Below are 26,742 nucleotides of genomic sequence, written 5' to 3'. Positions count from 1 at the left end.
TACTATGTACCATGACAATAGGTTTTAAAATAGAATTAAAAAGAAAAAAATTCCAGGGAGGCTCATTCTAGTAATATTCCTGGAAGTAGTAACCTATCATCTAGTTTCCATTTGGCCACTGGAATTTCCTAGCAAATCTTGGCCTAAAGAAAAAGAGGGAGAGGGTACAAAATATAAAAATGTAATATCGAGATAGAAGTGTGGTCACAAACGTTTACAGCAGTGAAGAAGCAAATAAGTGAATCATTGTGTCCATGAGTAATGCCGTGTCCAACTTCATACCTCTTGACGGATTTCCAGCACAGCAGAAGACTTCCTGACTGTGGTTACAGTGTGCAGCCTGGATATAGGAGAAGAAAGATGCAATTTAATATATATATAATACACTATATATGTACATACACACACAGATACATACACAAAGACATATATGTATGGCATGTCAAGCTTGAGTACCACGAAGATTATATGCACAAAACTTGAATTAGAAAGAGATGGAAAATAATAATTCAATTTAGAATATTCAAAGTCAAGAAATTCCTTGGGCAGAGCTTTCCAAAAACAAGCCACTGGTTTAGAGCACATTTCCTGTGCCCTAGTGAGTTTCCTGTCCTCTAGGACAAAATTCTCTGCACACCAACCTACCACTCAGTTGGGCCCTGTGACTCACCCAGCTAACGTGGTCAGAGGAGGCATGATTACAAGCAATGCCAGAGTCTGGGGCTTTGTTCTTCTTTGTTCTTTATCTTTACTAAAATACTAGGAATGTGGAATGCCTCAGGCCTTCACTATGCACCACCAGCTCTTTTAAACATTTCTATTCCACCTAAGATTGGCCTTGCATCTGAAGTCTGGGTCACCTGTCACTGGTGATTGGTGGCCTCATTGGTCTCTAGGTAGGTGGGGTGAAAGGCCTATGACTCCACGTGCTGCAACGTCAGTGTCTTCCTTTCCCAGACTCTGGTTCACTGGCTTTCAACCACGGCTGTGTATGTGAATCATCTGGGAGAGATAACCAACCAAACAACCGATGCTCAGGTCTAATCCAGACCAGTTAAATCCAAATTTCTGCAGATGGGGTCCAGAGAGCGGTATTTTTTCAAATTTCCCTTGCATGTCTCTAATACACAGCCAGGGTGCGGAAACACTGTTTACAAAATATGCGAGACTACTTCCGGATAATATAGTGTAGTGAATAATAAAACTTCAAAAAGGGCTCTTGGCCACATTTTTTTCCTTCAGTTCATCAGCGTCTACCAAAATCTCAGGGGACTCAATTCAAGGGGGGGAAAATGAGTTAACTTTTAATGAACCGTTAAAGTTACTCAAAATTTATTTCAACAATCTCATACTCAAACACGTTAGCTTTTTTATTTGAATTCAAACTATTTCCCAAGAGAGTCTCCCATCATGAGTAGTACATTTCAGAGCTCAGAAAATGAAAGACCAAGGATAAAATGAATCCAGTTTAATTCAATTGAATTGTTCTGGTAGTACATTAGCCACTCTGAACTGGCTTCCTATGCCTACACCTCACTCTATGGACCTCCACATTACCTATTTTCTTAGCTTTTTGATAGCAGCAAAGATAAATATTGTTCTTCTTGTTTGTCTGTCTTCTTTGGAAAGCTAAAAAGAAAAGTCTGGTGGCCACTGCTCCGCCTTCTGGCTCTCCCCCAAAATAGATCCTTCTAGAATCTGCAACTCATCACACCTTTTCAACATTTCTTCTCTGAAGATGCTTCAGCCTCTAGAATCCAAGGCCTCCACCCTGCTTCATCACCACCGCCTGCTTTTTCCACCAAAAGCTGAAACTCTGGAGTAAGGAAGCAGCCCTTGCTATCGTTAGGCAAAGCAATTGCTCTGTTTCATATAAATGGCTAATCGGAGCAGGTGAACCGAATTGTCCCTTGCCTGACTGATTTTTCCAAAGCTTTGTGGCCCTAAGTCATTTTCTTCCACCTAATTTTTTTTCTCTTTGTATTGTGGAGTGTTGAATATTTACGTGCTACTCACACTTGTGAGCAAATATACAGAACACAGAGTCAGTCTGAAGCCAAATTATGAGGTGAGTGAAATTTGTCTTCAGTCATTCCTGTCAAATTCCCATCTCCTTCAGATGAAAAAGTGCCTCACTATTTTCTCCCGCAGCTGCTCCATTACAAGTGTTCTCCCTACCTGCATTCATAATAGAGTTGTTGTGTTTTTTTGTTTGTTTGTTTGTTTTGTGGTACGCGGGCCTCTCACTGTTGTAGCCTCTCCCACTGTGGAGCACAGGCTCCGACGCGCAGGCTCAGCGGCCATGGCTCACGGGCCCAGCCGCTCCGCGGCATGTGGGATCTTCCCGGACCGGGGCACGAACCCATGTCCCCTGCATCGGCAGGCGGACTCTCAACCACTGCGCCACCAGGGAAGCCCCATAATAGAGTATTAATAGCTGATAAGGACAAAGTGTTATTATGTCCAAAACAGATGCATTTTAGCATTTGAATTTAACTAGTCAATTCAACAGAGATGGTAATAACCACCAACAATGTGGAAAAAAGAACACTAACAGTTGTCACCTAGCCCTTTTCACCTGGGCATTTTGTGTAATTATTACAGCTTGGAAGATGGGCTTTGCCCTCAGCTCATCCCAATCCTAGGCTCTGAGTGGTTCATTTTCCCAAAGATGTAGAGCTACTGTAAACAGCAAAATCGACCTTAAACTCTGGTCTCCTACCTCCAAGTCGTGTGTTTCTTCCCCTGGACCACAGCAACAGCGACAGCACTACCTTTCGTTTTGTGCCTGTTTTATCTTTTTTTTGCTGCTGTACCAACATGCTGAGGAAACTCAAGGTCAAAAGATTTGTCACTTGCCCGAGCACAGTGAAAGAACAAGGTCAAAACCCACATCTTCTCTCACTTCGGAGTGACATGGACTAATATACACTACCAAACGTAAAATAGATAGCTAGTGGGAAGCAGCCGCATAGCACAGGGAGATCAGCTCGGTGCTTTGTGACCACCTAGAGGGGTGGGATAGGGAGGGTGGGAGGGAGATGCAAGAGGGAGGGGATATGGGGATATATGCATATGTATAGCTGATTCACTTCGTTATAAAGCAGAAACTAACACAGCATTATAAAGCAATTATACTCCAATAAAGATGTTTAAAAAAAAAAACACCCACATCTTCTCATAGTTAATTCTACCTTTTCCTCTGTTCCCTACTTACTCAAGGAAAATAGCATTGAAAAGTATCTAGACTTCAAGTGAGTAAGAATTAAGGGGCCGTTCAATACCCCTCACCTCAGACCAGGAACTTTGTGCCTGTTCCACATTCTACTAAGACTGTCCCTGAGTGGATAGAACACGACCAATCACCCGCCACTCTTGACTCACCCTGAGCCTTTCGGGTCTTTAGGAAAAATGGCGCTGGATCCCCAAACTCACTTGTTCATTGTGTAGCAGAAGATGTAAAACAGGACATCAAAATCACAATATGTGGGGGAAGGAAGTATAAAAATGTAGATCTTTTTATTCTGTTTAATTTTTTATTATCCTATGGCGGGGATCTTTTCAGAAAATGGGATAATTAAAAGCAACACAGTAGTCATAGCCTAAAATGGTAATAAGTGCTAACATTAAAACTGTAGATCTTTTAGAATGTGTTTGAACTAGAATGAAGATCAGTTTAAAGCAAGTAGATATAGTTATGGGTCAACATGCTTGAGTTCTGAAACCCAACAGACCTTCACCTTACTTGAACCTCCATTTCCTCATCTGACAAAGAGAAGAAATAATATGGGTCTTGCTGTGAAAATAAAGAAACTGGCAGAGAGTAAAAACGTCATCTCCCCTTCTCCCCTTCCTTTGCCTGTCCAAATCCTATATCTTAGCTAATGGTAGAAATGTCCCAAACAAGAGAATCTTTTCCGTGGTGAAAATTTAATTTTGGATCGATGCCATGTGGCACAGTAACTCTTGGAGTGAAGTGGATTTGGTTCCACATGGGAGTGATACAGGGTGGATGTTCAGATGGTCATGGCTCCGTATCTTGGCTGCCCTACAATAAAAAGCAGAATCACTTTTCCCGCCCTCTACTCCTGTTGTCCAACTCCTATATATCTGACTACTTGATTTCAGGAATTCTGGTGAACAGAAAGTAAAGTCCTCCTAGCACTAATCCTAAGTGATGAGCTCTAACCCTAAGAAGGCAGCATTCCCAGTGGCTTGAACCCCACGGAATTTTGAAACAAAGAGGGTATCCCTCATTTGCAGGTTCAGAAATTTTACCTGAAGTCTTCCAAAGATTTCTTCTTGGTGGCTTTCAAACCACCAGTTTGGCAACAGGCAAATTTGTAATCGATGACCTGGTAAATGATGGGGTTGTACACTGCTGCCGATTTTGCCAGGAGGGTTGGCACCACGGAGAGTTGTATGGGGATGGAGTCTGGCCTTCCAAAAGCTGACCACACGGAGACCACTGCGTAAGGAATCCAGGCGATCAGGAAGCCAGCACAAATCAACATCGCTACCTGGTAAGGGAAAGCGACAGAGAACAAAATCGAGGCACTTGGTGGAAACGATGGGTGTGGGGGAGAGGATCAGGCAGCCTATTTACACCCAAGAAAGTCTGTCTATCATGTGTTCATTTATCTTGCCAGTAGGAATCATTTCATATGGATCTCTGAGATGTTCAGCCAGAAGAAGTTATGACAATTCTTATCCCATTCACCACATCTTATCCATTCTCCACTCCAGAATTTGAATGTACCCAAAGACCCGAAGTTTAACCCTATAAAAGGTGTCAGATTGTGCCTACGTGGAGCAGGAAAATCATGCTAAAAGGACATCTGTGAGCCGGAAATTTCCAGACTTCTCAACCCACATTCACTTAAAAACTAGATGGAGAATATGTACACCTTGATGAAATTTTAAATCGCCCTCATTTGCCTCAGGAAACTTAGAAACTCTGCCTTTGTTTGAAATTCTAATAGGAAGCTTCTTCCGAGATTTCTATGAAATGGAATTTCCTTTGGCTCAAGTTTGAGGCTCAGATGGTGGAAATTCACTAGCTACAAAGCAAAAGAGAGTCATTGAGCTTGAACCAAAGCGACACAGTTGTATAAAATGAGACTTTTCCAGAAAGTGCTTTTCTCTCTCACCAAGTTATATTTACCCTTAGAAGCCTCTTAATTTTAGACCAAATTAGACCAAATTGGTCTAATTGGACCAAAGAATAGTTAGAGATAGGGTTCAAAGCACCCTGACTAGTTTCTCACCATCTGCCATTCAGGCTCTTTAAGAATGTAGTCTGGGACTTCCCTGGTGGCACAGTGGTTAAGAATCCACCTGTCAAGGCAGGGGACACGGGTTTGAGCCCTGGTCCAGGAAGGTCCCACATGCCGCAGAGCAACTAAACCCGTGCACCACAACTGCTGAGCCCGCGTGACACAACTACTGAGCCCACGTGCCACAACTACTGAAGCCCGTGTGCCTAGAGCCTGTGCTCCACAACAAGAGAAGCCACCGCGGTGAGAAGCCCGCGCACCGCATCGAAGAGTAGCCCCCGCTCGCCGCAACTAGAGAGAGCCCGCCTGCAGCAACGAAGACCTAACGCAGCCAAAAATAAATAAATTTATTTTGAAAAAAAAGAATGTAGTCTGACCCTATAGATTATCCCACTTGAATTCAACAAATCTTTTTTTAGCAAGTGCTTTGCGTGAGACACTGTGTAAGTGCTCCGGAGACACCCGCACCCCTCCGTGCCTGGGTTGTATCCCTCTAGAGCACTAACAACTACGTGACGAAGCTGAATATGGTTTAAGTGCCGGCTCAGAGGAAGACAAAATTACATGCTATGGAGCAAAGTAAGAAGAGTCTCAGGAGGAATGTGGCGTATAACCTACACGCTGGCAAATGGAAATAAAGGTGAGTGAGACCAGCACAAGCAAAGGTAAAGACAGGTATGTGTGAGGTTTGTATAGGAACTAGTAAGCAATTCACTTTGATGTGTGAGAAAGCAACCAAGGGAGACGAGCCTGGAAAGAAAGATAACATCCACGTATTCAGGGTTCTGTATAACATATTACTGAGCTTGCCCTTAATTCCATATGCCTGAAAACACCAGGAGGTTTTTGAGCAGGAGACATATGAGAGTCACGTTTAGGAAGATTAACCTCTAAAATAAAATGCAGCTGGGAAAAATCGGAGGCAGAAAAGTCATTGTTTATTCATTCAACCAGCGTGATTGAGCATCTCCTACGTGTTTGTGTTGAGGATAAAAGAATGAACAAAGCAGACACAATGCCGGCACGCCTAGACTTTCCATTCTGAGCAGGTTTGTTTAGGCGACTGTATGAACAAGAAACAAAAGGGGTCTTAATTAGAGTACCGAGATTTGCAAAGGAAGTCCAAGCTTCCGGTTTTCTTTTAAATGCGAGCTATTTTAAGCCCCGGTTGAGAGAGAGTGAACTAACTTCAAAGCATCCTTAATACCATTATCTACTAGATTATTCTTTCAGTAAGATAAATAATGAAACCGTATTCAAATTTGCCCTCTGTGTGATGAAGATCTGCTGTTGTTTGTTTGTATTTATTTTCCTCTTCCCAGTATACCTTCGGCCTTAGCATTGCCAGCAACCCTTCTGCCCTGTATCCTCTTTTATGGAGTTGGCATCTCAGGAATCACAAGACCAAGTCTGACCAGAGGACTGCATGCCCCTGGCTACAATCCTAGGAGCAGGGTTGGACACATGACTAGAACGAGCATAGTCAGACCCACCCTGGGATTTTATAAAGGCAGTTTTAGGAAAAGTCAGCCTTCCTTTTGAGTTACCTAAAGGCCTGGGAGGATGAGAGGCTGGAGATATCTGAGGCCAGGAGCCACTTCCTTTCACAGCCCCCATCCCCTAATTTCAGAAGTAAAATGTAAATTAACAGCTCCCAGCATCAAGGTCAGCAACGTCAAGCTGGTGTGGAGGACGAGGAATGAGACACCAAATAGTTTATTAATAGTAGTTAAAGCAACAATAGTTGCACATACTTGATTGTGTTTGAAATCCAATTGGAAGAGTTTTTCCCATAACAAAGTCATTTGTGTGCATGTGCATTTCAATATGCTTTTGTGGGAGCAGGAAGTGGTCCGGACCCCTCAGTCTACTTGATCTGTGGCACAGCCTGCCAGTAGGGTGTGCTTGCCCTGAGAACCCCATGTGTGTGGGCTGTGTCAAGAAGCAAGCATAAGAAATCTACCTGAAAGTCTCAGATTCTAAAGTTCTACCCCAAAAAGTTCAAGGATCATCTTTAAATATTAACTGTAGCAGAGAAAAACCTCAACAGTAACCATTTTGCAAATAGAGAATCTAAATCCCAAAGAGGTGAATCAAATGAGCCCAGATCTCCTGCACGTCCTCAAGTCCCGAGTTAGGGTCCTGAGCTAAACTTCTCACCTGCGCTCAGCAGTTATAGAGGAGTCCTGAAGCACACATGCAGCTCTCCTGCCTACTTGCCTTTCCATCTTTCTGCAGACGCTTACCCAGGAGAAACAGCATTTGGTTTGGTCTGTGTGACTTTTGTTTGTAAATGGAGTGGATGCCTCAAAGCTCACAGCGAGGGTCATATTTTTTTCTAAATCCTCAAATAAACAATAACAATATAAATAAAGCTTGCTCTAGCCGATGTCTGGGAACTTAACATAGCTCCATCCTCTCTCCTTTGGTGTGAGTCATAAGATGATTTCACAGTATCTCAAAAGCTGTTTTCTGTGTTGCTGCCAAAGTCATTGACAAAAAATAGATTAGCACTTAGTCCATAATATTTTCTACGTTTTACATATTTTCTCTTTTTATGGGAGTGTATAATGGGGAACACTAAGGACTTAAAACATTTGCATTTTGTTATCCTTTTTAAAAGGACAGAAGAGAATTAAAATATACCAAGGTTTTTACATACATAGCAAATGAATCCGAGTGTTTTTTCTGGGATTAGAATAAAGCTAAATACTTCAAATTGAATGACTAGAAATCAAGTTTAAAGCAGAAAGAGGGATAAAAGCTTAGATCTCAAAGTACTGCATAATGTTACTTATGTTTTTGAAGTGAATACAAAGTTAATATGAGACACAGTCATTTTCTACAAGCTTCTCATGTTAAATAAAGTCCACAAAATATTAAACTTTGAAATAGTAAAGCTATTTTTAAGAGAGACTACAAAACTTTGCAAAACTTTGCAAAAGTTTCATGTGACATTCAGTTTTCCCAGAACTTTCTACTCAAGTTGGAGCACGTTTAATCTTCCCATCACTCTGTCCTTCACTTTCCACATTTCTAAGTGTGTCCTCATTTCTCTTTTCCAAAATTTCTATCCCAGACATCCTTAAACCAATTCTAATACAGGCACCTGTACCCATCAATTTCTTCTAAGTTGTTTATTTTTTTAATTGCTTCATTTTTATCACTGCCTTTTGGTTCACTGGAAAAGGAATAAAACTTCAAATTCTTAAACTAGACAGTTTTTGTGGGAGGAAATTCATAGAATACATGTTTAGCTTCTACAAAAGAATCACACATCTGCAACCCTGCTGATTTTTAAAATATCTTGCTGCAGAGGACCAAGAAATACTGGTACGTTTCAGCTACACGGTTCAAGCTGGCATCAGGCATCACGTAAGCAGTACTGCCCACAATGGATCAATTCCAGTGAATTAACCAATTAAAGCAAGAATAGAATAGGGATGAAGAAGTTCTATAAGGCGCTGCCTCTGGGCCCAATACATCTGAACCATTACAGCAGAGAAGTTTTCCAAAAAAGGGAAGTCCTATCTCGTCTGTGTGCAGAGGCAGTGTGGAATAGTGGGGAAGTCTGACATGGAGATATTCAGGTTTGGATTCCAATCTTGCTTCAGTTCCACTGACCACTGTAAGGGAGACAGAATCTCTCTCTAAGATCTGCCCCTTCAGTTCCTTCCACCAGGCTCCTTTGCCCAGATATAAGTAAGACTTCAGCCAACATTTGAAGCTGCCTGCTACCTTGGATAATGAAATAGATAAGGAGAGGACTGGATGCGGAAGTGAAGGCTTAAAATCAGAGCCAAAGAGATGGAATAAATGCCCCACCAATGATGAGGCTGAATCACACTCCAGAACCAGCTAGACTACTGATAACAAAGATATTGCAGTGGCTGGGATGAGATAAGGTCACAAGGAGAGAGATCACCACATCTGTGCATTGAGAGACAGGGCAGGAGAGGGTCCCGCCTGCCTACAGAGAGCGTACATTTGGCAGGAACACAGGCAGGATCAGATTTGGTTTTTCTCTCTTGGCTCTAGCCAGCAAGTATATGGATTTGTTCCCAACTAGAGGAGAAAACAGTAATAAAAGTTGGCAATGCAATGATAAATGCCAATTGTAAGACTACGGCCCTCCATGCGTGGGCAGCCTGTCATTGAGGGATGCTGCCAGTGACAAGGAGGAAGGTGGGGAGCTGGACAGCTGTGACCTACCTTCCTCGGCCCTCTGTTTCCTCATCTATGTAGAAACAGGGGTAGCGATATTTCGCTTTCACACCACCTTTAAGAAATTAAGTAATGCGACAACTCCAAACACGTCTAGTTTGAGTTTCCTCCTTCCTTCTATTTTACCAGCAGAATGACAACAAAGGCCAACTGTCTCAGACCCACCTTCATACACTGATGAAAAAATTTCTGAGAGCTTTGGTGCCCTGGTTGTGATCCGACTAGGAAATATTAATTTATATATATTTTAAAAAAGAGTAGGGACCTCCCTGGTGGCGCAGTGGTTAAGAACCTGCCTGCCAATGCAGGGGACATGGGTTTGAGCCCTGGTCAGGGAAGATCCCACATGCCAAGGAGCAGCTAAGCCCGTGTGCCACAACCACTGAGCCTGCACCCTAGAGCCCGCATGCCGCAACCACTGAGCCCGAGAGCCACAACTACTGAAGCCCACGTGCCTAGAGCCCGTGCCCCACAACAAGAGAAGCCACCGCAATGAGAAGCCTGCACACCGCAACGAAGACCCAACACAGCCAAAAAATAAATAAAAAAAAATTTTTTTAAAGGAGTGGAAGAAAAATAAGAATTCTGCACTTCCCAGTTGCAGTTTTCTCAAATCTTAAAATACCACTACTCCATAAGCAAGCGAAAGCTGTGATTGGAAGGAGAGGCTGCAAATTAGGTCATGTCACTCTATGCATCTGTGTTTTGAGTTGTAAGCAACAGAAATGGACGTTAGCTGAGTGAGACAGAAAAGGAATGCACTGGTTAGGACAGAGCATCACTGGGAATGCTCAACTGAGAATCGGGGCCAAGCAGACAGAAATGATACCCAAAAACTATGACCTGAACCTGTTCTGATACACAAACTCCTGCTGCTGTAGCCGTGTCCTTGGGAGCAATCTCCCTGCCCTTCACCGGGTGTCACTAGTTTCTGAGACAGGCTACCATAGCTGGAGCCTAGGGTCATAGCTGCACTCTAGCCACAAGGGAATCTTGGAAAATCAATAACTTGTCTCGGCGTATCTTTTAAGTCAAGAGGCCGTCTTTGCCCGGAAACATTGTTTCTCCCCTGCTGCTCCCCAGCAAGACATAAAATGTTGACAATTTCTCACCATGGAAATTTCAGACCCGGAAAGGGTTTCAGCCACTGTCAGCCAACACAAATAACAAGCGTCAGCTTTGCGAGATTTCTCGGTGGGGAAGTGGCAAAACTGGCGCTGAACTTTGAAATTCTTTCCATCGACAAATATATCTGTATATGTTTGAGGCGTTGTATTAGGCTCTGGGGACACAAAGTGAACAGAAAGATATGCTTGTTACCCCTGTGGGCCTTATCGACTAGTGGTAAAGACAGACATGGAACAAATCATCACAGAAGTAAGTAGGTAAGTGTAAATTAACTAAAAATTGTGACAAGTTCTACAAGGCAAACGGAAAAGCGGCAACGAAACATTTTAATAGGAGGACTTGCATTCAATTTGGAGAACGCTTCTCTGGAAAGTAACACTGAAGCTAAGAACAAGTAAGAAGAACCAGAGGAAAGCAATTAATACATTGGTTCAAGAATACAGTTCTGCTTTCCCACTAACTGCCCTCAGAGTCCCCATGGGGGTTCTCTGACGCCGAACCCCCAATGATAAATAACATTCCATGAGCAATGCTGGAGGGGAGTCTTTTGAAGGAAGCAGAGGTTTACGTTGATGAGTTTTAAAAAGGCTTCACAGTCAATGTGAAAGAACAAAGCAAAACAAAATGCCTCTGCAGGTATAAAACGGACAGAGGGCCTCAAGCTGGGGGTCAAGGGACCAGTTAACACTGATCAAGGTGATTAGGTTAATTAACATAGTATATTCAATTATGTGTCATCCCAGCAATCCTGATTAAGCATCTAGCAGGTGTCGGGCCCTGGGGAGCCAGAGCAAACAGCACTTGCTCTCATCCAGCTACTATCTTGCAAAAAGAGCCACAAAGATGTGTCATTCAGAAAAGTGGATACGCCAAGTCCTCTGGTGGCCCATAGCAGAGGGACTTCAACAAAGCAGGAGGGATTGGGAAGGTTTCCTGGTAGAAATAAGAGAAATAAAGAGCAACCCAGGTGTCCACAGGATCTGGATACTAACTATAGGCCTGGGACATTGTAGGTGAGCTGTGTGTGCTGAATGAATAAATATGAAGTACCAAGATGTGCAGCATAGTCATATACGGAAAAATTAACTGAAACTTCTGGTATTTCCTTCCTGTTACTCCACCTTCCCCCTCATCATAGCAGCAGCAAGAGTGTCCACTGCATTGGTATGAAGGTTGTCACAAGCAGAAATGCCGAAGAAGTAAAACATTCATTTCTCAGCGTCTGAGTTTCAAAATAGAAATTCGAAACTTACAAGAGAGAAAATAGTTGAAGCAGAGGGTTTCGAGTGTGACAAAAATGATTTTTGAGTATCTGCAGCCAGAGATATGCAAGACTAGAGGCATTAAGTGTACAGTGTGGACATGTTAAAGGGACGTACGTGGATACAAGAGCCCACAGCGCGTCAAGGGCCTACAGCCCAAAGGCAAGGGAGGACATCAGGGGAGCTGGTAACTGACCTTGAGAAGCTGTCCTGAAAATACTCCACTGAACCGAGCACAGGGGGCCAGGGAAGGGGTTGGGGGAACAATAGACTCTCAATGCAGTTGCACAAGCAGACAGCTTGTGCCTCACTTCCCAGGGTGCCAGCCAAGGTCTTGACATCCACCCAATGGGTTGCCAAAGAAGGATGGGGAAGTACCTGGAATTTCCAGTGAGTCTAAAGAGGCCTTACAGCTGAAACAAGAAGGATGCGAAGTGACCCATGACAATGGATGCCTGAGGCCAGAGGAAACCTTAACTATCTCAGCAATACTAGGGTCAATAAATGACAACAACCAAACCAGATGCCCCCACACACTGGTCCCATGGAGTTATAAAGACCTCCCTGAACTTACACAGAGCCTAGGAAGAGGAGGAAAACCCGATTCAACTGAATTTACCCTGATTGTGTAACGTTGTTTGTTTTACAAGATCAAATGCCGGCATAAAAATGAGATTATACTGAGTCATAGGAATACAAAGAGAAAGGGTTTTTTCTTTCCTTTTTTTTTTTTTTTGGTTTCTATAGGGTTTTTTTGCTTTCGCACACCTCTGCAATTTCTGTAGTCTGAAATTTCAGCCTGCTATAAAAGTCTAGCAAAACCATTTTTTAATTAATTAGAAGGAAATTACAATGTGGAGAAAGGTTTATAGCTGGAGCATCAATTTTTAAGTTGGCGAGGTCAGACTGGCAAAATGCAGGCCCAGATAATAACCTGCCTAGAAATAATTAGAGTACACAAAGAAATGAATTATTTTGATCCCATAATCCTATGAGGTGGCCTTTAATAAGCTTTTAGACCAGGACATTCTGAAGATCAGAAGCATCAAATGAACAAGCAAAGGGCCAATCCTGAGAGGTAGTTGAACGGAGGACAAGGCTTCTAAGACTATGAAAAGGCCTGTGAAGGTTTTTCTACTTATTTTTACTCACTACAAAAAAAATCAAAATTAACTAGTAATTGAAAATAGTTTAAATTTAGAATAGAATGTGCCACAGTAGAAAGTTCTGTTTATTTTTCAACGTAGGTTGAATTTTGACTTAAATATTTTGCACAAATGTCAATAATTAGAAGCATTGTATGTTTAGGTTATTTTAATATAGGTTTTATATATACAAATGAAGTCAAGATGTAACATATACTATAGATATCATGTATAATATAATGAGAATACATGTTAGAAGTCATATATAAAGTAAAATCATACACATATATGCCTACACTTTTCCTCTAACATTGCTTTGATTAATCTGGTCTGGGTGAGCCTGACTATTTGGTCTACACAGCGCAGGGCAAGGAGAATGATGACACATCAAGTTTGGGATTGACATATACACACTACTGTATTTAAAATAGATAACCAACAAGGACTTACTGTATAGCACGGGGGACTCTGCCCAAAACCCTATAATCTAAATGGGAAAAGAATTTGAAAAAGAATAGATACATTTATATGTATAACTGAATCACTTTGCTCTATACCTGAAACTAACACAACATTGTTAATCAACTATACCCCAATATAAAATAAAATTTTTTAATAAAAACAAACAAAAACACTACGCATCAAATTAAATGTTATATGCTGAGCTTCCCCGTGTATGTATAACGAGCTTTAGGAGCTCTGACTAACGAGCTGCCCACCCTCAAGAATACACGAAGAACCAGATGCTAGGGTATTGGTAAAAGCTGGCTGTGAGTGGGCTGAGTTGAGGAGTTCAACTAACAGGAGAGAAGATGATGAGTGATTGCCTCAGAGAAACGGGAGAAGGGCCTCATGGGTAGGAGGACCCAGATTCACCCAGACAAGTGTCTCAAGGCCAGTAACCTTGGGGGATGGGAAGAGGAGAGGACATCAGATGACATCTCGGCAGCTTCATGGCATGCCACCCTACAGGAATGCAACTGAGATCACATCCCCATGTGACAGCCATCACGTGGTTCCCTGGGCATACTTCCAGGAACTATTGAACACAAACACTTTCAGCTCGGTTGCATTCATCTAGTTCCTAGAACAGTACCTGGTACCGAATAGGATTTGGATGAAACGGAATCCACATTTAACTTGGATGAATTTATTGGCATTAGTTGGTTTTTTACATCACAGACAGGAGCTAAAGGAAGAGCTAGAAATGAAGAACTTAATTCATGATCCTGAATTTATGGAAATATTTTTCTTACATAACAGCCCATTGTAAGCTAGAAGTTGATCATGATTCCTGATGCTGCATATTTGTCCAGGTAGAACAGCTCCATTTTTAGGTGATCAGTATAGATTTAGAGTGATGAAAACTTCAAACTTTCTTCTACTCAAATGTGGAGTTTCGGGAGTAAAGGAACCAGAACCTCTAGCTCTCACTGTGCAACCAAGAGGTCCTTGCACAACATCTAAAACTCTGAAATTTGGAGAGAAAACTATTACTAGGACAAAAGTCCTGACTTAGTAGGTAGCCACCTGTGGTCTGGAGGGAACTGTGTTACTCCTGGTCCCTAAGGCCAGTGGTCTCCAGGGTAGGCTGTGAGGACACTTGAAGGTGGATATCACTCAACATGATGGATTGGGACACCAGAAGAATGATTAGAACTTCAATCTACATTTATTTTTATCTTTCAAATATAAGATGGAAACTAGGGTGTGCTAATATTAAAAACTCAGTTTGAGAGTATGTGCTGAAAACTATTTCCTCGATATAAGGGTGAAACGTGATGGAAGTGTAAAGACCACTGCCTTAACCCTTACCAGAACTCCTAAAAGTTAGAAGAGACATGAGGAATCATGATTCCTTTAACATCATCCACGCAGCCGATGACAGGATAACATGTTAATCTCATTGACTCTCCACCACAACCCAGAGAGATAGATGTTACTATCCCTGTTACACAAGTGAGGAAGTAGAGATTCAAAGAAGTTAAGTATCTGTCTCTGGGTCACAAACCTGGCAAGTGTCGGTGATAGAATCCAAACTCTCATCCGTTTTCAAACTGTCTGCTCTTCTCCTTACACCACAATATCTGAAGAGCTGCTAACTCTGAGGCTAGCATTTGCCAAGGGACTCAATGCTGCAGAAATTGCCCTTGTGTGAAGATGGGTTTCCCATAGGAAAGCAGACATGGTAAGCTCTGACTCTGTTAGTAAGGAATGTCCCTAATCGTGCCCATCAAAGTCCATACAGGACAGTAAATACTGTGAGGCGTTCTATGAATCATAAAAGTTATTACTCTTATTAGTGAAATAATTGTAAGAAGCAATGATATCCTATTCAATAGAAAGAAAAAGCCCCCAGTAGATCCATTGTATAAATTCGGTAGCTATTAGACGTGTGTGTGTGTGTGTGTGTGTGTGTGTGTGTGTGTGTGTGTGTATAAATGAGAGGGAGATAGAGACAGAGGGAAGAGATACTACAAAGGTTTAAATAAATAATAACAAAGTTCATAAGGACATAAACAGTGGACATTCGAAGTTCTCCCAGTCTCCAACATTCTCTGTCCTCTTTGCCCTATGAAGTTTTAACTGATTAGAAAACACGTCTGTAAATTACGACTGCAGTTACCTTGGTCAGTTTCATTTCCAGCACGTGGCTACTAGGGATCCGACTGTCAAAATGAGCTACTTCTTTGGAGGAAGACTTAACCTTAGCAATGATCTTCACATAGGAGAAGACGATCACGGCCGTTGGGAGCAAGAGGCAGAAGAAGAGGATGTTCAGGATGAAAATCTGGCCCCCTACTGAGGCCTGGGCCAACCACCAGTCCAGGGTGCACGAGGTTCCGAAGGGCTCAGGTGCGTAGTCCCCCAGACCTACCAAGGGCATGGTGGTCCAAAAGGAAGCATAGGCCCAGATGACGGCCAGGCAGATGTAGGCGTGCTTTCTTTTCAGCCAAACCCCTGGAGGTGGAAGAATAGCATTAGTAGGATGTAATCTACCCTCTGCCCAGATACCTCCCTTCCATAGGTCAAATTCCACATCCAAAGAGTTAATCCATTGGATTCTGGGAGAAGTGGTCACAGTAACCAAAGCCGGAGGGAGAGTAGGGTGGAGGGAAGAGAGTTCCAGAGCTTGGGCCCTTTTTCCAAGAGAATAAAACTGGAAGTGATTTCACAGGGAAGGTTTTCTCTAGGCATCTGGGAGCCTTGGGAGGGGGAAGTGACAAAAGCTGGGGAGAGGTGGCAGTAAAAAAGATGAGAGGATGCTGAAGACAGTGGAAGGTCTTGGGAAAACATCCGGAATGATCTTTGAGATCCTATCCAGGACAAGAGGCCAACTGGTAGAATATAAAGATGGAGCCCAAAAAAGCATGTGTTAAGGGTTTATCTAAGGTAGAGTCCTTTGCGGGAGAAGTGATAAGACACTGCCCGTATCTTTAAAATACGCTTCTTCCTAAAAGCTCGTGTGCCTCTCACCTAAGCACTCGTGGAGTGGGTGTTGGTGCCACGGTCATGACTGTGTGGGGTGACGTTATGGGGTGACCCCACTGGGTGAGAGGAGATTTTGAATCTTCCAATGTTATTAATACGACAGTCACATTCACACAGCCACAGATGGAGAAGTGGGGAATCTAGGTAGATCATATCATGTTCTGCAAAAGAAATTCTGTGAAAATATTTCCAGTAAAACAACAACAAAAAAAAATGAGCTCTGTGTTTCAGCACTAGTTTCCATTCGCCGAAAGAGAATTCCAAGAGGCAGAAACAGTGCAGTCATTTAAGGAAAGCTGTAAAGCGCTAGTGATCATTTGCAAAAGTTCAATACAACCACCTAAGACAGGTCAGCCTGATCTAGGGCTTCAGCCTGCAGGGGAAATTACCTCCATACCGGTTATTGCCTGAAACCCAAAGGGCCAGAGAAGTAACCCCTAACTGCCTTGCTTTTTGGTAGCAGAGAAGAAATATCAAAACATGCTTAATAAAAGCCAAACGATTTCTTCAGCACAGACTCAAGGCCTGCCTCTGTTTAGTGTCATGTGAGGTCTGGGAAATCAGAAGGGCCTAATGCTTCTCATTTCTAGTATTTGACCCTCTTCCTGTAACCTTTCCAGACGTCAGTGTTCTTATCAGTAAAATGGAGAAAATAAAGATATACTGCTTACAGATTTTGGTACGGGTGAAATGAACAATGCCAGGCCTCCTTTGCAAACTATGAAGAACTGCACTAACACGAGTATTTACTCCTGTGTTTGTCTTATTTGGCGCTAAGAAGAAATATAACAGATTGTTTCCTTTGTCTCTATTTTTTCAAACATACAGTGCCATAAAATGCAAATTTCACGGACCCACCAGAGAGGGGTAACAATTACGTAGCCACGATATCCGTCAGCTCTCAGTTCTCCACTCTAATGGAGAAGACATTGGCACAAATAATTATGTATATTATATATATATATTTATAGGAATGTGCACAGGCATACGTAGAAGCATTTATGGTTAGGGTTACTTAGTGAGGTGTTTTATACTTACATTCGGTTATGGTGAAAGGCTGTCAAGTACAGGAGGGAGTAGATTAGTAGATTGGTTCTGTGATGCTCCAGCAGTCAGAACTAGGACCAATGGGTGGAGGTTACTGGGAGGCAGTTTTGTCTTAATATAAGGAATAACATTGTAACAATGAGAGCAGACCAATCAGAGAATGGGCTGCCTTGTGCAGTAGTAAGCTCCCCGTCACTGGTCACTGGAATTATTCAAGAAGAGGCCAAGTGGCTGTCTGTCAGGGATGCCTTAAAACAGTTTATCACATTACACGGGAAAAAGGTCTACATGTCCCCAAGCGACCTTCTAATTCCAGCATTCCAAGACACTGTGTGGAGTGTTTAATTGTGCGACAAAACAAATGATGAAGCTAGACTATCGAGAATCAACCTTAGAAGAAGCTGGAAAAAAAAATATATCGTTCCCATAGGAATTATGCCCTGCAATGATTCTGGGGATGGGCGGCACCATCTCTTTAACGGACCCAAAGCCTAAAGTCAGGAGAATATTTAAAAAGCAGAGACATCGAGGTTTAGTCTTCCTCAAATATTCTCAGGAAATGGAACTTTTGCTTTTTTGTCTGTAAAATCTATATTTAAAATCTATTTTGATATGATCAAAAATAAGTTTATAGAAAAATATTGAATCTGAAATCATCCAGCATAGTTATAATTGTATTTTTTGTATTTTATTGGAATTTTTGATTCAAGCTATTTCTATTGCAAGTTTTAAGCTGTTTAGAAAAAGATGCAATTTTTATTTTTAAAGGTGAGCCTGGATGGTGCAGACATTGGGCCATGACCCTACCCCTGCCCTGACCCCCTGCATGTTTTTTTTTTTTTAATTTAGGACTGTAAACTTCTAAAATATAAAGAGAAATTCCACCCCATTGAGAGTGTCACATCAACTTGATCCTTCCCATTTCAGGCCCCAAGAAGCCAAAGTACGAAAAGTTAATTTTTCACACGTAGAATCGTTTTATCGTTAAAGAAAAATCTTTAGCCTCTGAAAATTTGTTTATTGCTGGCTCACCCCTGGCCCGTTCTCTTAGCTGCTCATCTTTCTACCTACCAAGACCACAAAAAGAATGTTGGGCGGTATTTCTGTATGTGTGTCCTTTCCTGCGGCACGGCTCTCTAACCTGGAGGAGAATTCCTCTTCTCTGCAGTCATAGGGATCCTGAGTGCTAAAGGAGAACCAGAAACATCTTTCCGTATAATTATATTTACTACTTGGGGAACCAGCTAAACGTCTTGGACCCAACATCCTTTCAATGTATAAAATGCATTCTTTTGCTTGTATGGCTTAACACGGTAAAAGCTTACACAATTTAGACAGAAAAATGATACTTTTAAGAGCATCATAGCCAAACACCAGACATTCCTATAAAAGTAGTATTTAAAGAAACCTACATTGACACAGGTTCCAATCTTTAAACATAGGTTAGAACAAGATAAGCTATAAGTAGAAATACTCCTGGTCTCTGAGGTTATTCATAATCCTTATTACCTCTCGGTAAAACTTGTACCGCTTTGACAATCCACCTAGATTTGACTCTCAGGGAATAGAAACCTTCCTACTTACCATACGATAAATAGCAGATTTTCAAGTACCGGTCCAGGCTGACAGCAGTCATGGTGATAAGACTTCCACAGCCGAAGAAGAATCCAGCCCATCCGTACCAGCGGCAGCCAATCCAGCCAAACACCCAGCGGTGACAGAAGCAAGAGATGATGGTGAACGGTTTGCCTACAACTGGAGCGCCAAGCAACTTGTCAAGGGAAGTTCCCTTCGGTTAAAATTTACCTCGCCTACCTCAACTCGCTGTTGAGCTTTATCCCATGCAGACCACAGAGAGCTCTTTTCGGAAATGTTAGGCCCAGTTTGTTTACAGCCAGACCCAGATTTCTGGGATTTAAACTATTTATTCCTTCAGGCTTCATCAGTTCATTTTGTTTGTTTGTGTTTTTACTTTCTAGGAAGTCATCTTCTACTTTAATTCATGCCCTGCACCCGCCTTATCCAGCTGTGCATTCAATCTTCCCCCCCTTTGAAGGAAATGGCTGAGGAAGCTTTCCAAAATCTGTATCAGATCCATCTGTCAAAAGAGGGTTCCCCAACCTTAATGCATTAGAAGAACCAAGTCACTGACATTGGCAGCCTGCAGGGGCCAGCCTTCCCCACCCCTCCCAGGTGTGCCCCGTACCTGGTACACTGTTAGTTCAGTCAATTAACACATATTTATTGGGTGCTTTTCTAAGTTAGACATACATCGCCTCTAGTGGTCTACACAGCTGGTCTCATGCTCCAACTGGCTAGACTGGGCACCCTCATATCAGAGCTTCCCAGTCCTATTGGGTCTACAACCCATTGCCAGTGAGGAAACCCAGTGTAAAAGAATTAGTTTTTTGTTTAACAAATGAACTATTTAGTGCCCAGGATGCAACAAGGTGCCAGAGGACAAAGTGGAGATTAAGATTAACAGATTCATTTTTAATAGATAGAGGGGGCAAAAGAAACAAATAATTTGCAATATAAGATACAATATGACGGACTGATGGGTCACGATGAGTTCCGGGAAGAAAAATGAAGCAGAGGAAGGAAATAGACGGAAATGGTTGTTTTATATCAGGAGATCAGGGAAGACCTCTCTGCGCATGTGATGTTTAGGTAGATGCTAAATCAGTGGTTGAGGACTCGAGCAAACATCTAGAGGGAAAATATTCTAGGCAGGGGAGACAGCAAACTCAGAGCTTGAATTGAGTGTCTGCTGGGTGGGTGCTAAAGACAGCAAAAAAGACAATTGAATGTGACTCCGATGGAGCAAAATTTGTGTCTGTTGTGCCTGGGATCCATCAGCAAAAGGTATTTTAGGCTTCTTTCTGGAGTGGAGCTTTTGATGAACCTATGGGATGTCATCTAGAACCTTCGGGATGCCAAAGGGTTTTGATGAACCTCTTGGAAAGGTCTCTCCCTCCTCCACTAGGTAGAATGGTTCTAAACCCAGCTGCACATTAAAATCACTGGAGGAGTTTTGTTTTGTTTTGCTTTGCTTTGCTTAATTTTAAATATCAGTGTCCAGAGCTCCAACCCCCAGATAATCTGATTTAATTTATCTGGATTTAATTTACCTGACTTCATTTATCTGGCTGGGCCGTCACAATATATTGTTTTTAGCTCCCCAGGTGATTCTAATACATATACATGATTGAGAGCCATTGATATTTAAACAATAAATATTAGTTGTATAGATGACATACATCTGGTCTCTAGGATGTGTTTATTCAAGGTGCTTATAATGGAATATAGTGAAGCAAGAAAAAAAATTAAAAAGACATAAAAATTTTTAAGGTTTATTGGAAGGAAAAAATGTATTTAAGAGATAACCAGAGGTTGCAAAAAATGATCTGAGTTGATCAGAGAAAACTAACCCATGGCAGAAAATGCTTTCTGGTGAATTACTCTAAAGATATATACAGAGTAATGAGGTGGTTTATGCAATTCTGCAGCAGACTTGCTTGGGTGAAAGCATTTTCAATGTATCTGACCAATTAAGGACATTTTTATTCAAACCTAGTCTAATTCAGACTTAAGCATAAGTTGGTTATAAGCGAAGGACGTGACTGAAATGGCCCGTTTCATTCAAGCATTTTACGTTCAGTACCAGCGAGAGAACCACTAGGGGGCAGCATGGTGAGCTGACCGGAGAGCCATCATTCATGTTGCGACACCGCCATCGCGTGGCCAAAACGAGAATGGCAGTCACTTTGCAGCCTGGCAAATTCTCTGAGGCGTATCGCGACTATTTTCACAGAAAAGGGCCGGATATGTCACTTTCCTCTTAATGTGCATGTGTATTTCCCCAAAGAGGTCATGATATTTCCGTCTGTCCATACTGAGTAAAGTCTTCCCAAATAACCAAGATCATCCAAACTCAGTGAGAGGGCAGCACATCCATTGCTGTGTAATAAACAGTGACTCAGTAAGTAGACACATCACCAAGACTTGTTTTCAGAGACTGGCAGTGGCAGAAACATCCACTTATGAAGAGAGAAACAAATACCGGGAAACATTTTAGAAGGGATGCTTTGGATGAGACCCTGCTAAAAGATTTCCAGTGGAAAGACGAGTTGATGTGTGCTATTCAAACTCAATTTCCCTAATTCTAGTACCTTAAAACCATACGCTGTGTAGCAGAAAGTGGGGATCCAGAGGCATATTTGAGTGTATCTAGGCAACTCTGGAATTTTATATGTAAATGTAAAGGGAAGTGACTGACCCAAAATTGTTCATATTTGTAAAAATGAATTACAGTTAAAGAGAAATTTTATTCCAATTCCTCCTTGCTGGGTTACCAGAGAGACCAAAGAAGCAAGAAATAAACCAGTGGTTCAAAATTTTGGCTGCACAATAAATCTACCTGGAAATTCTAATTTTAAATAACCTGATGGCCAGGTAACATTCTCAACTAATTAAAAGCAAAATTTCTGGGTATGAAACCCAGCTGTGAGTTGTTTCTGTTTTGTTTTTGGTTTTGTTTTTAATTTCCCCAAGTGACTTTTTTGTGCAGCCAAGGTCAAGAACCACTGAACTAGAAGCTTCCTATACTTGCAGTCAGTCCCTAAGCCACACTTAAATATGTCATTACAAGGGCAACCCTTCCCCCTTCCTTGGCTCACCTTTCTGACCCATCATTTACCCTTAAGACCTCACCCCCTTGATGTTTATTTTAACAGATTTCCCTAAGCGAGTGAGGGATGTAACAGAGCTCAAAACAGTGATCTAAATCCTGTCTGTAAGTTTCTGTTTTCTGAATCATTTAGCCCACTATACTGTGAGGTATCCAAAGTCTCACGTATCATTTCAAATTGTATCCTCAGCATCTACCATGCCCGGCACATGGAATGGACTCCATCTATGTTAAATGGATGATCTCTTTAGCCAAACAACACTCTGCTGACTTACCACAAACACTGTAAAGATGATTTGTGAAAGGAGGAGCAAAAGAAGCTGGGGGTAGGGTGATCTGTGAGCCAGTGAGGACTTTATAATGGGGCATTCAAACCCCCAAAGAAGAAATGGCATGGCTGCGTTACCTGAAATCCCCAGATCACAGATCGCTAAATTGATAGTCATTATTTCCGCAGGTTTCAGCTTCTTTTTTCGTCTAGAAGACATATAAAGGACATACCCATTTCCAAATGTGGACAGAATCCCTACAAGGAAAAATACAAATTTCCATCGTTAAAACTAGGATTTAGAGCTCACTCAGATACGAAACACTTCTCAATTTCAAAAAATGGACACCATAGATTTAGAGGGTAGCGAGAGGATTCTAAATAAAAATCTAAGTCAAGAAGATGAAATAAAAAGCATGAGTTGTGAGTGACAGGCGAGGGATGGTTCACCTCCAAAGGGATAGGAGTCAGGGATTGTCAAACGGCACTTACCCAGAAAAAGAACCACTAATTTCCCAGTGAAGCTCAGCAGGGTGTGGGAATCCCCATGGTCAGTTCTTGGACTAATCCCCAGGATGCAGCATCTCCTCAGCCATTTTTAGAGTATTAGCTTTATAGAACTCCTCCCCTCTGATGAGAAGGGTTAACCCCTTGCCTATCGATAAATTCTGAAGACGAAGTGACCCAAACCAAATGAGGTGCTTTCACTCTTCTTGTGGACTCCTGAGGGGGGACCAGCATTCAGGAGAAGCAGAGGCCAGATTAGGCTGGCATGACCCCCTGCAAGGACAGGGTCATCTCCTGGAGACACATCCAGGACTTTTTTGCATCCTGAGGACATGGACGCTGGCTATCTGCCACTGCTACTGGACTAAGTATGAAGGGGAAGTGGGTGACGATTGATAACATGGACTCTCCCACTCCCACCAAAGGGAGAGAAAGTGGCCGTCAACCCACCAACCTACCAACAATGATATAAATGTGTTCCCACTTTTATATATCCTTTTATTAATGACTGGCTTTGACATTACAATGATGCTGTTCAAAAGTTCTTACAAACCCAGTTTAAATCCAAAAAGACCCATTCCCTACTGACTTTAGTTAAGAAAAGAATACACCTACTTCCATAGCTTAACATGTAGAGTAGATTTCTTCAGGAATTCTTGCTTCATAGTGTAGCTGTGTATAAATGAGAATCTGGTACAGCTGCCTTTAGTAGTAAGGAATAAGGAGAGTATTAACAGGAGAAACCCAGATTTTTCTATCTTAACTTCTACTTCTCCACCACAATTCATTTGGGGGGGGCAAGGGGGAAAAATGTGTGTTTCAGCTGATGGTCTGAAACCACCAGGCATTAACTGCATTTGTGGTCTTAGGAAATTCTGAATCCCAGGAGTCAGTGCTGCCTCGTGGTCTATTAAAACCTCTTTAGCTTTCTTAAGACAGAGGAGGAAAAAAATAGAAGAGGTGGTGGAGATTCTAAACCAACTAAAATGAAACCCATGTCGCATTAAAGGAAACCAGCTAACAAGGCACACTGGGAAACTAAAATGTGAAAACATGGCTAGAAAAATTATAAACACATGCCTTCTACTTTGTATCCAAAAAGATTAAAAAACAGTAACTATGCATATGCAGTTGATACACAAAGCTCATTTAAACATCCTTTGTCTTTTTACTTCTCTTTTGAGAATATTGATTTTCTTATTTTTCCTTTCTTAAATTATCTTTACTAATGATTCATAAGGTTTCACCCAGTGCCCAAAGCTTATCAAAAAATAGTTAACTCTCTGCGAGAGCTGCATGTTGATTATTCCCACAGGCAATCTCCCGTAGGGGAGTATGAGGAGAATGCAAACTTATTTTTAATGAGAGTTAAAGGAAAAGAAGATTAAGAAGGTAAAAGCTAAAGTGAGGGGGACATTTTTTGATGACCAAAATCCTGACTCTTTCTATGAATACAAAAAATTTAAATCTCGTATATAGACCGTTAATGAACTACGTTATTTGTAGTAAAAGAGGAGAGGACGGAAATAGGTCTCTAGTTTATTTCTCCTCTATTCCAAACTCACATTATCTTTTCATCTTCCAGTTTTCCCTAAGACTTCTAGTATTTAACAAAGCTCACCAAGAATGTCATTCCACTCTGGTTCCTTTAAAGGAATCTGGTAACATACCCAGGAGGGAGGGAACCAGACACAGCACCGAACCCAAGACTGGGTCGAGGATGAGTCCAGCCCCCACCAGCTGACCCTGGCCTCATCCTGAACGAACGACTGCTCTGGAACATACATTTGGCCCCACCCCCGACTCCCTGAGTGATCTGAGGCTCCCTTTGTTCCGGGACTCTTTTCGGACCCCTTTATCTGGTGCCTCTTCAGGACTCCCATTTGAATATGATTGTAGATTTTCACCCCTTAATCGTCCTCCCTATTTTGTGTCATCTGGAGAAACATGTCAGGTTACAGATGCTACTTTGTAATTCATTCCTTGCAATTGATTGCGACAAAGTCAATTTATAAGATGTCTATTTTTCTGTCTTTTCTGATCCTTGAAAGTACTTATGTTTAATAAAAATTCAATGTGGATTTTACTACCAGGTAGTCCCTGTGTGGGGAGAGAGTAGTTTGCCCATTTTGTTCCCTTCTGTATTCCCAGCAACTTAAACAGTGGCAAAGAATAGGCACTCGATATATATTTGTGTTTGAAAGGACATGGAGGTCCATTGATAAGAAAAAGAATTTAAATCAGTACCATAATAACTAATAGCAAAGCCAAGGACCCAGGGAATCCCTTTGCAGTGGAATTTCTGATTCAATTTCGTGGATTCCTTTTGCCTCAAGCACTGACCATAGAGGGGTCTCCAGACTTTTCTAATGAGTTTGGCTAATTTCAGGAGGTTAAATGAAAGTCTTAGCCCGTAATAAGTAGATGAGAAAGAGAGAGAGAGAAGGAGGGGGAGAGAAAGAGAGAAGGAGACAGAGAAAGCTTGACCCAACAACTGAAAAGATTAAAGGCAGACACACCTAAAGACATAACCCACCTGCACACTGGTTACCCAAATTTAAAACAGCGATTTTCAATGTAAGAAAAGTACTGTGGTTGAATCTAATTACCTAGACTAGTGCTGTCCAATAGAAATGTCATGGAAACCAGAAACGTGAGCCACACATGTATTTAAATGTTTTCTGGTCGTCATCTTAAGCAAAGTAAAAATATTACTAAATGAATTTTGAGAATATATTTATTTAACCTAAGAGGCCCCAAATGTTATAGGTTAGACATGTAGTCGGTTGTTTAAAATTATTAATGAGCTATTTTACATGATTTTTTCTGGTCCTATGTTTTCAGTATCTGGTGTCTACTTATACTACAGCACATCTCAATTTGGAAGAGTCACAGTTCAAGGACTCAGGAGCCAGACGTGGCCACCACATTGGATACCAGAGCCTGGAAGCAGACGTACCATGCTGTGGATCAGGCAGGAAAACGTTTGACCCTGAACTGACTTCCGTTTATTATTCATACATTTTTTTCAACTCTCATCAAAATCACTTGGTGATGCTATCATGGTGGGACCTGACTTTAGGTGAAGTAAACACAGTGTATCCATCCTGACTACAGCACTGGGACAGAGTTCTCTCCATTGTGAAAAGCAGAGGCTAAACTAGATGAGTTCTAAGGTCCGTTCTGAGACTATACTCTTATCCTTATATCAAAAGTATTTTTCAAAAAGTAAAAGCATTCTATTTAACTAAGAGCTCATGATCATTAAGTTTGTCCTTTGGTAGACAAGCCTACTAGCAAAGCAACCAAAATGAAATATAGTCTCAAGATAAATTATTTTGCTGTAAAACTTCTTTGGATTATCGAGGGAATAGTTATCCCTAATAATAAAGATCATAGAGTCGTTTCTATGAAACATGTATGAACTCTGTGATGCCACCCCTTCTTCCTGCTTCCTCCCGCTCTCCATCTCAAAATATCCGCTCAAGTGTTGGAATCTTTGTGCAAAATTAACATAGCAGCCCATGAATTTTCTAGATGCAGCCTTTGCACTGAAAAGGCAAGGAAACTTACCAATGATTGTTAAGTAAAAGCCAGCCACTAAATCCGCTTCCCAGGAAAGTTTGGAAGCAAAGGGATCCCCCTCCCGAAGGTAGTACGGCAGGCGCTCATCCGGGGCCGGAGCCGTGTGGTTCAGAGCCAT

General features: G+C 41.8%; 1 protein-coding gene across 1 annotated transcript; it reads right to left on the bottom strand.

Moving 5' to 3' along the window:
- Positions 1-276: 276 nt before the first annotated feature.
- OPN5 (opsin 5) lies at positions 277-26,742 on the bottom strand. Its single transcript, XM_060164218.1, has 6 exons — positions 26,613-26,742; positions 22,671-22,790; positions 19,159-19,329; positions 15,662-15,996; positions 4,279-4,520; positions 277-340 (listed from the first exon to the last, which is right to left on the bottom strand). Exons 1-6 carry the CDS (start codon positions 26,740-26,742, stop codon positions 277-279), a joined length of 1,062 nt encoding a protein of 353 aa, XP_060020201.1.

The sequence above is a fragment of the Lagenorhynchus albirostris genome, chromosome 10 (genome assembly GCF_949774975.1).
Source record: "Lagenorhynchus albirostris chromosome 10, mLagAlb1.1, whole genome shotgun sequence".
Taxonomy (NCBI): domain Eukaryota; kingdom Metazoa; phylum Chordata; class Mammalia; order Artiodactyla; family Delphinidae; genus Lagenorhynchus; species Lagenorhynchus albirostris.
Note: the sequence above shows the minus strand (reverse complement) of the source record. Positions and strands in the feature narration are given on the sequence as shown.

Coding starts and splice junctions, on each gene's coding strand:
- OPN5 (XM_060164218.1), bottom strand. CDS start 26,742: ATGGCTCTGAACCACACGGCTCCGGCCCCGGATGAGCGCCTGCCGTAC. Junction 22,791..26,612: donor CTTTTACTTAACAATCATTG/GTAAGTTTCCTT, acceptor TTTTCCTTGTAG/GGATTCTGTCCACATTTGGA. Junction 19,330..22,670: donor CTGTGATCTGGGGATTTCAG/GTAACGCAGCCA, acceptor TTGGCGCTCCAG/TTGTAGGCAAACCGTTCACC.